Source organism: Anolis carolinensis, chromosome 2 (genome assembly GCF_035594765.1).
Source record: "Anolis carolinensis isolate JA03-04 chromosome 2, rAnoCar3.1.pri, whole genome shotgun sequence".
NCBI lineage: Eukaryota > Metazoa > Chordata > Lepidosauria > Squamata > Dactyloidae > Anolis > Anolis carolinensis.
Window position 1 is genome coordinate 320,081,209 of NC_085842.1, and position 14,888 is coordinate 320,096,096.

The 14,888-nt window shown below is 42.3% G+C and overlaps 1 protein-coding gene across 1 annotated transcript in view; it reads left to right on the top strand.

Moving 5' to 3' along the window:
- Nucleotides 1–11,291, top strand: part of LOC134296802 (maestro heat-like repeat family member 5) — a 63,979-nt gene extending 52,688 nt beyond the window's left edge. Inside the window, exons 23-28 of the mRNA XM_062972603.1 lie at nucleotides 821–997; nucleotides 2,781–2,930; nucleotides 3,787–3,912; nucleotides 6,213–6,315; nucleotides 6,774–6,839; nucleotides 10,681–11,291. Coding sequence (XP_062828673.1) covers nucleotides 821–997; nucleotides 2,781–2,930; nucleotides 3,787–3,912; nucleotides 6,213–6,315; nucleotides 6,774–6,839; nucleotides 10,681–10,856 — 798 coding nt within the window. The 3' untranslated portion in view covers nucleotides 10,857–11,291. The remainder of the gene's footprint in view (nucleotides 1–820; nucleotides 998–2,780; nucleotides 2,931–3,786; nucleotides 3,913–6,212; nucleotides 6,316–6,773; nucleotides 6,840–10,680) is intronic.
- Nucleotides 11,292–14,888: the final 3,597 nt, after the last annotated feature.

Here is a 14,888-nt window from a genome sequence, read left to right on the forward strand (position 1 = left end):
CTATTCACTTTTTCACATAATCACAAGACAATTGGATACATTTCTGCCAACGATGAACAAGGTTTCTGAAGCCGTCACGGAAGAAGTCGACACTCTGTTTCCGCAACCAGAGTCTCACAGTCCCCATCGTACACAGATCTTCCAATAGCCAAGCAAAGTATTCATGTGACCCACACGTTCTTGTGAAATGCCAATTATGCTTGGAATTTCTCTCTGAGTGATACGACGATCGTCCTGAATCAATCTGTCAACCTTTTGCTTGTGAAACTCGGTGGTTGCTGTCACAGGACGTCCAACTCTTTCTTTGTCCCGCAAGTCAGATGTTCCTAACTCAACATCTTTAAACTTACTCGCCCAAAGATGCACAGAACTCACATCAACACAATCCCCATAAACAGCTTGCATTCTCTGAGGAATCTCCTTTGGGGTGACACCTTCTGCTGTCTAGAATTCAGTGACTGCATGTTGTTTGACCGACCGTCTGCATAGGGTTCCCTACTTCACACTTTAACAACACAACCGTTCAATGCTAAGGCTTCCCGCCAAATGGAACTGTAGAGAAGAGTGTACTGAACAAGCCATTACCTACCGCAGACCAGGACTGTCATCTGTTGTGGAGTTACGAAGGTGGAGACATTACTTTTCATTCAACCCTCATACTTCTGGTATTCATATGTATAGATCTGCTCCTTATATTACACTTTGAGGGTGCAAACAGGAGTGTCCATATATCCATATTCTTTGTGCTTTGTAACAATTGTGCCTAACCACCTGCATCTTTCCTTCATTCCTTCCTTCCTTCCTTCCTTCCTTCCTTCAGGATGAGGCCTTGGAGCCCCTTCTCGCCCCCTTGATCAACTGTGCTTTCGATTCCGACCGGAATATTGCCAAAGAGTCTTTCAAGTCCATCCAGTATATGTACCAACACTTGGATATCGAGGAATTTGGGTGCGCGGGGACCGGTCTTATCCCTCACCTCTCCAAACTCATGAGTGATGTAAGTCCACTATCGTGAGAGAAATGTGGGCTTCATCTGGGCCAGGGATGTAGCCCAATAACATTGGATGGAATTCTGTCATCATGATAAGGGAATTCTAGAATGATAGAGTTGAAGAGACTGCAGGGACTATCCTGTCCAATCCTCTTCTCCCAGGTGGAAAGGCACAATACAAGCCCACCCAACAGAGGCCACTTCTCTAGATCGGGCTAGTTGTTTGGAATTTCGGGGGTTGCGCAGAAGTCTCAGAATAGCAAATAAGAGGGAGTTCACAGGGCAAAGAAATGCCTTCATGTTATGTTATTAAAACAGTCTGCTGAGAGGGAAATCTTCATCAAAGCAATTTCCTCACTTGAATCAAGAACCAAGTCTGCTCTCCTGTATTATCTTATAGTCTGGGTGTATCCTCGTTTCTGGGACTTTGGTTTCATTTTAAGAACCTTGTTTCATGCCTAATGTTTCCATGGATTTGTTCTTACATCCTTGTTTTTGTAACTATCTTTTAGAACTGAACTTTTGCCTTTCATGAACTATCTATTCCCTATTTCTTAATAAACTACAAAAGACTATATTTGGTGTGCAGTCTGGTGTCTTTAGCAAGGTGAAGCTAACCTGAGGTGTGACAGGTTCTTCCTAATATTCAGGTGGAATCTCCCTCACCTGCTCCTCATAGGGTTTGGCTTCCAAAACTTGGACCATTGTGTGACCCTTCTCTGGCGACCTTCTTGAATGGCTTTGCCCAGAACTGGACACAGGGTTATTATTCCAATTCTGGACACAGGGTTATTGTTCCAGTTGAAGTCCAAACCATCTGGAGGACCAAAGTTGGCCCATGCCTATTGTGTGGTCAGCTTTCAACAAAAGTTGACCATAGAGTCATGCTGGAAAACCTAAAACCAGGTGATATCTAATCAAAGCAGAACAGAATAGGACTCTGACTTCCCTCAGCTGAGATACTAAGTTCTAGTACTAAGTTCCTATTGATGCAGCCTAGAAGCACGTTGACTTTTTAGCTGCCGCATCACATTGTTGGCTCATGTCCAGACTGTGATCCACTTAGACTCCTTGTTACCCTGACTGTTTTCACGCCAGGCCTCACCCATCCCATATCTGTGCATTTCATTTTTTTTCTTCCTAAGAGTGTATATGAGTATTAATCATACTATACATTTCTCCCTATTGAAATTTTGGCCCAGCTTTCTCATCTGTTAAGGTCATTTTGGATACTGATACTCTCTTCTCGGGGTTTTGTTGACGCAGCGGGCTAAACTGCTGAGCTGCTGAATTTGCTGACCGAAAGTTTAGCGGTTCAGTTCCAGGGAGTGGGGTGAGCTCCCACTGTTAGCCCCAGCTTCCGCCAACCTAGCATTTTTAAAACATGCAAATGTGAGTAGATCAATAGGTACCACTCTGGCAAGAAGGTAATGGCATTACATGCAGTCATGCCGGCCACATGACCTTGGAGGTGTCTTTGGATAATGCTGGCTCTTTGTCTTAGAAATGGAGATGAGCACCAAACTGACTTAATGTCAGGGGAAACCTTTACCTTTACCTTACTCTCCTTTCGGGCACCAAGAGAACGTGCCATACAATTGAGAGCATCCTAAAATCAGCTCAAGTCTGTGAGGTCCATGCAATTGCATTGCACATTGATTAGAACTGGCTTGTATGTTTGTACCATTAAAGCCAAATGTAAAGATACATTTTAAAAAACATTAGTTTGCTACCGTACGAAGAACTCGGAATGACTGCCATTTAAATCCCTTTTTCTCTCTCTTCCCAGGATGACGTTGAATTGCGTCGTTCCGCCATTATCCTCTTTGGGATCCTATTGAAAGGCGTAAGAGAAATCCATAGGAAAAGTGTGACAGAAGATGTCTTTAGAAGCTTGGTTCCCCTCTTAATCCAGCTTTCAGACATTTCAACCAGAGAAGTGAGTCAAGGCATTATTTTCATTTATGTATTTATTTATTTATTTATATTCCAATCTTCTCACTTCGAATGGGACTCAGGGAGGATCACAATGTACATATACATGGCAAACATTCAATGCCATTAGACATGCGACATACAGACAGAGACACAGAGGCAATTTAATATTTTCCAGCTTCATGAGGTAGTCATGCTCGATTCCAGCCACAGGGGGAGCTGCTGCTTCATCATCCACTGTGACACCGAGTCCTTGATAGAGTCCTTCCTCATTCTTATGCATGCTGCTTGACGTTTTTATGGTGTCGTAAATTAGTTAAATTAGCCTCCCCACATAAAGCGATACCTAGATTTCCTACTTGACAGGTGCAACTGTCTTTCGGGTTGCTTGGGTTAATAATGAGCTAGGCTATTTAACAGTCAGGCGCTCAATCCAACCCGGACTGGCTACTCTCGGTCAGTAGGATTTATTACAGCTGGCTATTAATCAGCTGCGACACAGCCCGGCCCATCCAAGATGAACATTTATTGCCCATGACCAACATAGCCAGTTAATGCGCTGGTTTGCAATGATAGGAGTTGCCATCCAGTATACCTGGAGAGCATACAGTCCCAGGGAAGTTGTCCTGGAAAAGCTGCTCTGCATATATGCAATCACAGAAAGGAACTTGCCATTCTGTGATGTTGCAGTTCAACACGAACTGCCTCTTCCAAGACACTAGTGGGATTTTCCCTGTTAGGAGGGCGGAAACCCCATTCAGAGTGAATGAATCATCTCTGGAGAACTCTTTCTGAGGCTCCATTTCAAGAAGTAGCCATAGCACTGGACCTGCTAACCCTTCCTCTATTTCATCGCTTAGGCCGCCCGGGGAGCCCTCCGCAGCTGTGCCGTCTTCCTGAAGTGGACTAACATGCCCTTTGACATCTTTGACTATGAAAAACACGACAACATCACCACCACATATCTAAATATCTGCAACTATGTTGTAAGTAGAACTGTGGCTGGGATGCATGTTAGGGACAAGACAGCTATTAGTCATGCAAAGTGTTTGGGGCCAAAAATGATGCCATGGTGTCACAGATGTATTTTTCTGATAACAGTGGAAGTGGATTTGTGCCAACAGCATATTCATCTGTTCCTTGTTTTTATGTGTTGTGCGTTCTCACTGTGCAATGATACCTAGTTATTGACATTTGTTGCTCAATGCCTAGTTATTGACATTTGTTGTTCTGCATGGGGATCATGATGAGTCGCAACACGTTTCATTCCATGGGTCTGTGACTACCCAGAAAGCAAGTGGACTACTTTCTTCTGAGGTTGCACATGGTTTGTCTAAGGTTTTAAGATACACTTCTATTCATTTTGGTCTAGACAAGTGATTCCTAAATGCTGGTCCTCCACGTGTTTTGGACTTCAGCTCCCAACAGCCTCAGCCACTTTGGCCAATAGTTGGAGAATCTGGGCTCTGAAGCCCAAACCTCCTGGGAACAGAGTTTGGGCATCACAGGTCTGGACTATTTCCCAACAGATGTTGCTTCTCAAAGGTTGAGGTGACGAAAGTGTGGCTTTCAGATACTGTTTCCATCATCCATCATCCCCAGAAAACATAGCCATGGATGGACAATACAGGAAACGTGTCGTCAAAGGCTTTCATAGCTGGGATGGCAGGTATCCTCAGAGGTTGTGAGGGATCCTCAACCTGTGAGGATGCCTGCTATAGATGTGGGTGAAACATCAGGAGAGAATACTTCTGTAACATGGCCATATAGCCCGGAAAACATACAACAACCCAATACAGGAAACTACAGTCCGATGTGGATCTAGATATTGCAGGTAGTGAGATTGAAATCCACCAAAGTCACCAATTGGCTTGGGGTTCACAGACCTATTTCCAGTGAAACACATAGCCTGGGATACTGTTCCTTCTGCATCCATACATTCCTCTACAGCAGTGGTTCTCAACCTGTGGGTCCCCAGATATTTTGGCTTTCAACTCCCAGAAATCCCAACAGCTGGTAAACTGGCTGGGATTTCTGGGAGTTATAAGCCAAACACTTGGGGACCCACAGGTTGAGAACCACTTCTTTACAGAAATCATTGGACTTTTTATCTGTTGAAGAGTCTTTGCATTCAGGTCAACGTTATGGAGGTGGAGTAGTACATTGAACACCTGTGGTCATTGAGCATGGTGTACATATTCCATAGCAATTGAGCCATGACAGTGGTGCCAAACTATGTTAATTACAAAGTGTAGATGCATCCGCAGTCTCCTGGACATGTGTAGTCATTCACCCCAGATGTGCAGCAATATGTATACATTATTCTGGATTCTAGCTGAAGGACTCTTAGGGATTCCTCTTCTTCCGTAGAGGAAGGGGAGCAGGAAAGTGTTCATGAATCAGGGGGGCAGTCAGAATCTGAGGAGGAGATTTTGTAAGTACCCACATTTCAGGAAAGGCGAAAGGAAACAGAGCAGAGACGTTGTTCAGCTAGAATTGTCAGAAATTCAGCCAAGTAATTGGGAACCACCCTAGCCGCTGTGGGGGAATTCAGGGCTATAAATCAGAAGCAGGTGCAGCCAGCTCTTGCTGGTAACAAACTGACTCTTCGTTCCCCTTGTGCCTGCTTCAAGTCTGCATCTGGGAAACTGCTCCTAAGGATTTATTGCTGTTTCTTTGTCTGAAGAAAGACTGCTACTTGATTTAGGATTTAAGAACTGTGTTTGCCCTAAGACCTTCTTGCTTTCTTTTGCATTATACCACTGTGCTGTTCTTTATGTTTTGCTGAAGTATAGTAGTTTTCATTTACTTACCACATTGTTTTAAGGCTGTTCTTGAAAGACAAAACAGAACAAGGACAACTTTTACCAAAGGTGCTATGGATTTCGAAGCAGCACAAATAGAGGGCAGAAAGTGTAAATGTGCTAAGAAGAAGGTGAATCAAGCAAACTCTTGTCAGAACCATCTTCCATCTAGAAATCGATGTCCTCGTTGTGAAAGACTGTGTGGATACAGAATGGTCTCCATAGTCACTTACGGGTCTACCAATAAGACTCCACCCTTGGAAGTCAATCTTACTTGCCAACAACTTGCCTACGATGATGAAGACTGCATTCAGAACCTGTCAAAATCAGGGCAAAGACATGAACTGTCTCTTGTCTGCAAAGAAGCCTTTCTGTAAACACACTTTGTAGGTTGAGGATTTCAAACACATCGAGGAAAAGCAAACCTTGGGATGTCAATGGCCAATTCTGCACCATGACTACATTTTTTTTGTTTCCCACAGATATGGAATAATAAGCCGAATTTTCCAGGAATGCTGGCTCACATGGTTGAATTCCTGAAGAGCAGGAATGCATCCTACCGAGAGGCAGCAGCCATATTGATAGGTAAGGGCAAACAAAATGGAAGAATATGAGCCTTTTGTTGCATTGCTGCTGTGAAGAACAGATTCAACTCCCTACTTTGCACTATTTAACACAGGCATGGGCCAACTTGGGCCCTCCAGGTGTTTTGGACTTCAACTCCCACAATTCCTAACAGCCGGTAGGCTGTTAGGAATTGTGAGAGTTGAAGTCCAAAACACCTGGAGGGCCCAAGTTGGCCCATGCCTGATTTAGCACTGGATTAGAACTGGATTTTTGCCCACTTTCCATTTTTAAATTTCATGTTCCGGTCATTTTTCCCTACCTGTATAGCCTCTGAAGGGTCTCATGGAAAGAAAACTGGCCCCCTGATTAATGAAAATTACCCACATCTACTATCTCAAAGGAGCTACATATATTAAAAATTTATTTATTTTTTATCTGGACAAAATATCAACTATTTTCTTGCTTGTTCTGTCTAGCATGCAGTGCACAGTTTATGAAACCAGACATGGTGTCTACGGCGGATGTTGAGAACGTTTTTGTAGGTGAGTTAAAGAGGTTTTCTATCTATAAGGATAGAAATGGTTCCTTTTCTCATGGAATACGTGACAAAACAAATGCCACAGAGGCAAGCAAAAAATACAGCAGAGTTCTTATCAGCAGAGTATAACTGCAACATCTGACTGTCTTCTACGCACTGTTTAGAAAACTCACAGATTCAGTTTTCATCCAAAATATCAAGAAGCTTTTAATCTTGTCACGTTGCACTATGTACAGATGTACACAGATCAGGATTCCCTGATCAACAACTAGTCAATTGACATATACAGGGATATACTCACGATGAGATCCATACAACAAGACACATGGACAAGGGACAAATTGGTAAGAGATATGGGCAAAAGAAAGATTGAGCATTTCCTCCCTTCTTTTTATGGCCACCTGGCTTGTCATCAGTAAGGGACACATGAATGATGCAACCCCTTGTCATGAATGTTGTTGCATATTGTAGATAGTGTTAAATGAGAGTTTTACGTCTGCTTCTGAACCTAAAGTCACCTTGTAATGCAATAATAATATAATAATAATAACTTTATTTTTGTATGCCGCCACCAGCTCCCTGAAGGGACTTAGTGGCTTACATGGGGACAAGCCCAATCAGTCACATTTACATCATAAAATACAATTAAAACAACAGTATCAATAAAAATAGATTAATGTACCATGGTTAAAATAGCATAGCTATAAAAGATTAAAAGTAATTAACAATCATCATCGAGCCTTTAGATGGTCCTATCCTAGGGCATAATGGGCGACTGACAGATTCATTAGAAATTAGAACTGGTGTATAAATCAAAATAGAAATACAGTAGAGTCTCACTTATCCAACGTAAATGGGTCGGCAGAACGTTGGATAAGCGAATATGTTGGATAATAAGGAGAGATTAAGGAAAAGCCTATTAAACGTCAAATTAGGTTATGATTTTACAAATTAAGCGCCAAAACATCATGTTATACAACAAATTTGACAGAAAAGGTAGTTCAATACACAGTAATGCTATGTAGCAATTACTGAATTTACGAATTTAGCACCAAAATATCACGATATATTGATAACATTGACTACAAAAATGCATTGGATAATCCAGAATGTTGGATAAGCGAGTATTGGATAAGTGAGACTCTACTGTACATGGGGTAGGTAACAGGTAGTGAAAAAAGTCCTGAAATGAAAAACAGCTGTAAGATGGAAGGGAAGATTTCAATATGATATATTGAAATAATAATGTGCCACTCAGGTTTGTGAAACAAGTAACAGGAACTTTACTTAACTTCAAGAGATCAAACAGAGCAATAATACATACAATAGTCTCGCTGGTTGCTTACAGAGAATGGAGGGAATAAACAGTCCTTTTAAATGGTCCTTAAATATGCCTCAATGCCTTAGAAACAGCAAGGCTTTAGAAAATCGGCAGCTATCTTCTCTCCTATCTGTTTCTTTCACTCACTGAGGTAAAAGCTCCACAAACTAGTTCCCTCAGCAGCATGGCAAAGAAAGTAACCAATCAGATTGCCAGCTCTTCATGGGCTCAGCCAATCAGCTGCTGACACGTACTTTTCCAGTTAACCCATTACATTATGGTGTCTTTTACAAACCCCAATAAATGTCACATGCAGGTGTGTTATCACATGTCCATTAGAACTGTATTTTACACAATAGACTCACTGCTCATGCATTTCTATTTAACACCTCCATCTAGAAGACTTCAATTGTCTATGACAGTTCAGTTCCAGGAGTTATCTTCTGTCTATTGAGCCATCCTTATTATATCTCATCACGGTTACCACCGTTGCAAGAAGTCTCCTCTTCCTCCTTGGCGCTTATACATATCTATCTGTGAAAGATGCCTTTTCCAAGCCCTTGGGCTCCTGTCCCTTTTTCTTGCCCCCTTTGACTCTAAAAAGCCTTCTCTGGATGGGATATTTGAACAGGCACTTGGGCCTCGAAGTATCCACCAGTAATAATCATTTCTTGCAATCGATTCCTTCACCACCCCATAAACAAATGTGCTTCTTAATCCTATGTCGGCTGGTGATTGTGTTTTTCTATGGTTTTGCTTTGATAAGCATGACCTGAATCTGTCAAAATAGAATCAGTCAGACACAGTTGTAAAAACAAAATAAGCAAGTAGAAGTTTATTAAGGCATAATCAATTACACATTAACCTTTGAACTCTTGAGACATTGATCACATGGTAAGTTGTATTGCATGGTCTTTCCTTATCATGCAATGTTGTGGATCTCCCATTGCACTTCCATCATTATTAAGTTTCTATTATTGCATTTCCATTGCATTGCATTTCCTTAAGATTGTAAACTTAGGATTTCAGGAAATAAACCTGTGGCCATTTAGTTAAATAAATATTTGTTTAGTAAAATGATTAACTTACATGATTCCAACACTCCTTGTGGAGGTTCATTATATCATGTATACATTTCCAGTCCTGATATATTATTTCACAGACTAAAGGTAAAGGTTTCCCCTGACGTTAAGTCCAGTCATGTCTGACTCTGGGGGTTGGTGCTCATCTCCATTTCTAAGCCAAAGAGCCGGCGTTGTCCATAGACACCTCCAAGGTCATGTGGCCACTGGCATGACTGCATGGAGCGCCGTTACCTTTCTGCCGGAGCGGTACCTATTGATCTACTCACGTTGGCATGTTTCCGAACTGCTAGGTTGGCAGAAGCTGGAGCTAACAGCAGCTGCTCACGCCACTCCCGGGGTTTGAAACTGGGACTTTTCGGTCTGCAAGTTCAGCAGCTCAGTGCTTTAACACACTTCGCCACCGGGACTCATATAGTCCAGCCATATTTTTTTCTTATTCATACTTAGACAGCACATCATTCTTTGAATGCATCTTAGTGCTAAGGAATATAATCTTCTGCTATGCCTTTGCAAAAGGTATCATTCGCCTCACACCAATGTGTGTTGTGTGTGTATACACACATTTCAGTATTTAACGTATCATTTCAGCAACACAACATAGATCCATGTATTACTTGTGGGATTAGTTTCAGGACCCTTTGCGTAATGTGATTTCCACATATCGTGTTTCCCCAAAATATGACAGTGTCTTATATTAATTTTTGCTCCCAAAGATGCTCTAGATCTTATTTTCAGGGGATGTCTTATTTTTCCATGAAGAAGAATTCACTTTTATTGTTGAACAAAAAAAGAACATTTATCATCACAGCCTGGTTTTTTTATAGTTACTGATTTTGTTCAGTTTTCTGGTATCTTAGCCATAATAGTATGGTTTGGTTTGGAAGGGGAGGAGATCCATGGGGTGACGCCATGAGTTATTGCACTTGGTGATACCAACCGTAGTGATCTCCTGGCCTGTCCCTCCAAGCCCATCTCAACAACCGGCAGATTCTTCAAGAGTTGTTGTCTGTTTTCTGTGATCCCGGCCATGAAAGCCTTCGACAACAGATTCTTCAAGCTAAGGAGGTCTGCCTGGTTACCCGATTCCCAAACGTTGGCCCTCCGGCTGTTTTGAATTTCAAGTCCCAGAAGCCCCAGACCGCTTGGCCAACAGTCAAGAATTCTAAGATCTGGAGTCCAAACATCTGGAAAGCCAAATTTTGGGAAACATTGGATTGGGCTGAAAGGAAAGTGAAGTTACCATCCTCCTTCCACCAGTAAGAGGGGCTGCAATGAGGAATTGCAACATAGGCTCTGCTTCTGGTTGCCACATTCCCACTCAGTGGATTTTGCAGGGGATATTTATAATTGTGACATTAGTGATTACCAATCCATAATACAGAATAATAGTCAGCAATAAATAACTGTTACAATATAAACCACTTCTCTATCTGTTTCAGCCCTTCGGGAGCTCCAGGGTGACTGCGACGTTTTGGTGACCAGTGCGGCCGTCCAATCCATTGAAGAAGTATACCGGCATTGTGGTTATCGGATCAACCCACAGCTTGTCCCCAGCCAACTCATGCTCATGCTAAAAAACAGCATGTCAAAGCCGGGCTTTGAGGCCAGGCATTGAACTAGGTCTGGAGAGGAAGCAGACAAACAAGAGGAATATTGCGTGTTTCCATGTGGCATGGGGATGCGTCCTGGGAAGAGCCACCTGGAGAGGACCAGGATGGCATTGCTTCTCTGGCCTTTGGTCGGATGGAGAGCATTTCTGGAGAACTGAGTCTGAGGAAAGCTGTGCAGCCACAAGCAAGAGTGCTTGGAGAGGGCCCATGGCAACCACGGGGTTCGCTGCCATACCACGAAAGCCCACTGCATCTCTATATTTACTAGTCTCATTGCTCCACAGAATTAAGAGTAATCTATAGGTAAGGTGGATGCCGAGGGCTGGAAACCCGTTTGGTGGTGAGGTCATCTCCCTTCCAAAGTACAAGAGCAAGAGATCCTTATTATTATCAGCAAATGGTCTATGAAACAACAATAAAGTAAAAAAGCTCCACAAACATTCTTGAATTCTAGAATTTTACTATTTGATCTATCAGCGACTCCTCCAGTTGCATGTCACACTAAACCCGCAATGTTGGCTAAATAATGTCAAAGGTGGGATGGGTGCGTGATTTATAGTTTTCTCCTTCCTCAATCACGCCCTCCCTAAAGACGCTGCACACCAGACTGATTGTCTCATATAAAAATAAACACAAAAATAGCAGAGTCCTATCAGTTGTCAGCAGAGTTTTACTGCACAGGCTGACCTTGTGCCGCTTACTGTTTAAGAAAACTCTCTGACTCAGTTTTCATCCAAACTCACAGTGGAGGCTTTTTATTTATTTTTATTTATTTACAGTATTTATGTTCCGCCCTTCTCACCCCAAAGGGGACTCAGGGCGGATCACATTGCACACATAAAGGCAAACATTCAATGCCATGACATAGAACAGAGACAAGACGCAGGCTGGCCTCGAACTCATGACCTCTTGGTCAGAGTGATTCATTGCAACTAGCTGCAGCTGGTTGCTCAACAGCCTGCTCCACAGCCCGGCCCCTTTAATCTTGACACGTTGCTTTACGTACAGCTATATAGACACACATCAGGATCCCCTGATCTCCTATCTGTTCATGGCATATGCAGAGATATACTCACGATGCAAATGTCAGCAACAGATGTATGGCGAGAAGGAGAGAATCATAGCAAGAGAGAGGGAGCACACACTTGTTGCCCTCTTTGATACCCATTGTTTCTCGTCATCAGACGGAGACAAAATGAATGATACAACTCTCGTCATGACTGTCACATGGTCATGATTCTGCTTCTTGATAAAGTTCCACATCATTATCCACTTAACCATTCAGTAGGTGTATGACCACATGTACATTAGAACTGTATTTTTCATCAGTTTTGCACAATAGGGTTGCAGTCAATGCATTCCTGTTTAACCATGCTTTATCTATTTAAGAAAAAACCCGCAATAGGCTGACCCATCTCAACCTTTTCCTGTTCTTCCAGTCTTCCCTTTCCATGAAGAACAAATCAAGCCAGGATTCAGTCCCTAACCATAGCCTCCTTTTATGTGAACATTAGAAATAATGATGAAATTATTCTAAACCAACAAGGATGTATAAAGTTGGTTTCTAATCTTGACTTGTTTGAAACCATCATTCGCAGTCCACATATAATGGGGAGGTCTGGTTAATTATGGTTTTCTGGTTAGTTAGATCACTGAAAGAGAAAAAAAAATTCCCGTGTCAGGAGCGACTTGAGAAACTGCAAGTCACTTCTGGTGTGAGAGAATTGGCTGTCTGCAAGGACGTTTCCCAGGGACACCCGGATGCTTTACCATCCTGTGGGAGGTTTCTCTCATGTCCCCGAATGGAAAGCTGCAGCTGATAGATGGAAACTCACCCTGCTCCCGGGATTCAAACCACCAACCTTTCAGTCAGCAGTCCTGCCGGCACAAGAGAACCCATTGCGCCACTGAGGGCTCCAAAGAGAAAAATGAAGCTGGAATAGACTGTGTGCACTTACACGATGTCCCTACTTGACCTAGCTTAATGGCTTCTTATTATGTCTGAATGCAATTAAGTTGGGTTATCTCCAGCAGGAACATATATTTGGTTATCTACTCTTTTTGGTTTTAGGCAGCAGCATCCCTCCTGCCTTTATCCCCAAGAGCCACAGTTAAAACTGTCTCCTTATTGCCATACCCACAAGTTTTGCATTTCAGTAGCTATTCACACCCAGAGTCCTCCTGTAAAGGTGTGTTTCATGCGCCTGACAAAGTAGACTTAAAATTTAACATTAAATTGGGTATTTTAGAGGGAGAAGAAGGTGGTAAAGAACAAGGGCCTCCGTTCTTGTCTTTGCCACTTTTCCTTTCTCTTTGCCTCCATCATTTCCTTCTCTTTGGTGGAGAATTGTAATTGTAAAATGACAGCTCCCATTATTTGGCATTATTACCAAATTACCAAAAGGTGTTGAATCATTGCTGCTTTGTCTGCAGAGACTACAAGCTTGTTCTATTGTTTTCGTTGTTGTTGGCTTTTTATAGTTGCTGATTCAGTCAAACTTTCTGGTATTTTTAGCTGCAATATTGTGCTATAATTTGTTATCTCTTGAAGTACAAAGTGCGGTTTCAGAGGGGCAATTTTCATTGGAAAGAAGCGATGTCAATCTTTCCGATCTGGTCTGGCCTGGTTGGCAGCAAGGGCTGGGAAAGGCAACCTTGACAGACATAAATAACAAGATGTCATCTACAACATTAAGAAAGTAGACGCCTGTCGCCTAAAGCCATAATCACTGTCTATAGAGGAACCAAATGATCTGGCTCAGTGAAGCCTTCGTATACTTTTGGCAAAGCAGAAGCTTTAAATTTTCTTTGTTTCTTTATTGTACTCCTTAGGATGAGACTAAGGATTTTATCTCGCCAAGGAGGCAAACCAGCATTGGAACATGTGCATATCTCACTCTCAATCTTTTTCTTCCACACAATTATTGCATCTCTTGCTATTTACAGGAAAAACACATCAATAGCTGCCCATTTTACAACATTTTCATCAGATTCTGAAATGAAATTGGGCTATTTCACTTCTGTGCTGACATGCCAACACTGAAGTAATATCAGGAGTTGGGTTTGTCCCTCCTTCTATTCTCCTCCATCCCCTCAGTATTCCTGAGCTTGGTTTTTTTTTTCAATTTTCAGTAATTGTTATGAATTCCTCTTCTTCAGGAGAGGAAGGGGAGCAGGGAAGTGTTCATGAATCTGAGAGTGAGTTGGAATCTGAGGAGTAGATTTTGCAAGTACCCACATTTCAGGAGAGGCGAAAGGAAACAGAGCAGAGACGTTGTTCAGCTAGAATAGCTTCCAGAAATGCAGCTGAGTAATTAGGAATTGCCCTAGTAGCTGTGAAGGGACTCAAGGCTATAAAGCAGAAGCAGGTGCAGCCAGCTCTTGCTGGTAACAAACTGATTCTTCGCTCCCCTTGTGCCTGCTTCAAGTCTGCATCTAGAAAACTGCTCCTAAGGATTTATTGCTGTTTCTTTGTCTGAAGTCAGACTGCTATTTGATTTGGGAATTTAACAGAGACTAAGAACTATGTTTATCCTAAGACTTCCTTGCTTCATTTTGCATTATTCCACTGAGTGTGCTGTACTTTATGTTTTGCTGAAGTAAAGCAGCTTTCATTTACTTACCACAGTGTTCTTGAAAGACAAAACAGGACAGTAATATTTGGCCTTTTAAAAATTAACAAAAACTTCAGCTGCAAAATTGCTTTAAAAACTATTATGGACCTGTGGAAATGAATGACGGTGGGGTTACAAGGATACGAGGAAATAGAAGCCCAAGACCATAGATCGGCAAATTGGCACAGTTATGTGCGTAGAAAAAGGGGCCATAAGAAGGTTTCTCATGCTGGTATGTAACCTCTATCAGTAATTGTACAATTGCCATGGGATGGCAGCTTTGTGCGATAAAGTCCTGAGCCAACCTGACCCCATTTAACTCCTGAGCACCAATCAGATCAAAAATTAGTAACTATGACCAAAGGAATGAGCTTGGGAATTAGATACGGATCTAGAAAATGTGATGCAGTGTAAAGCCACGCG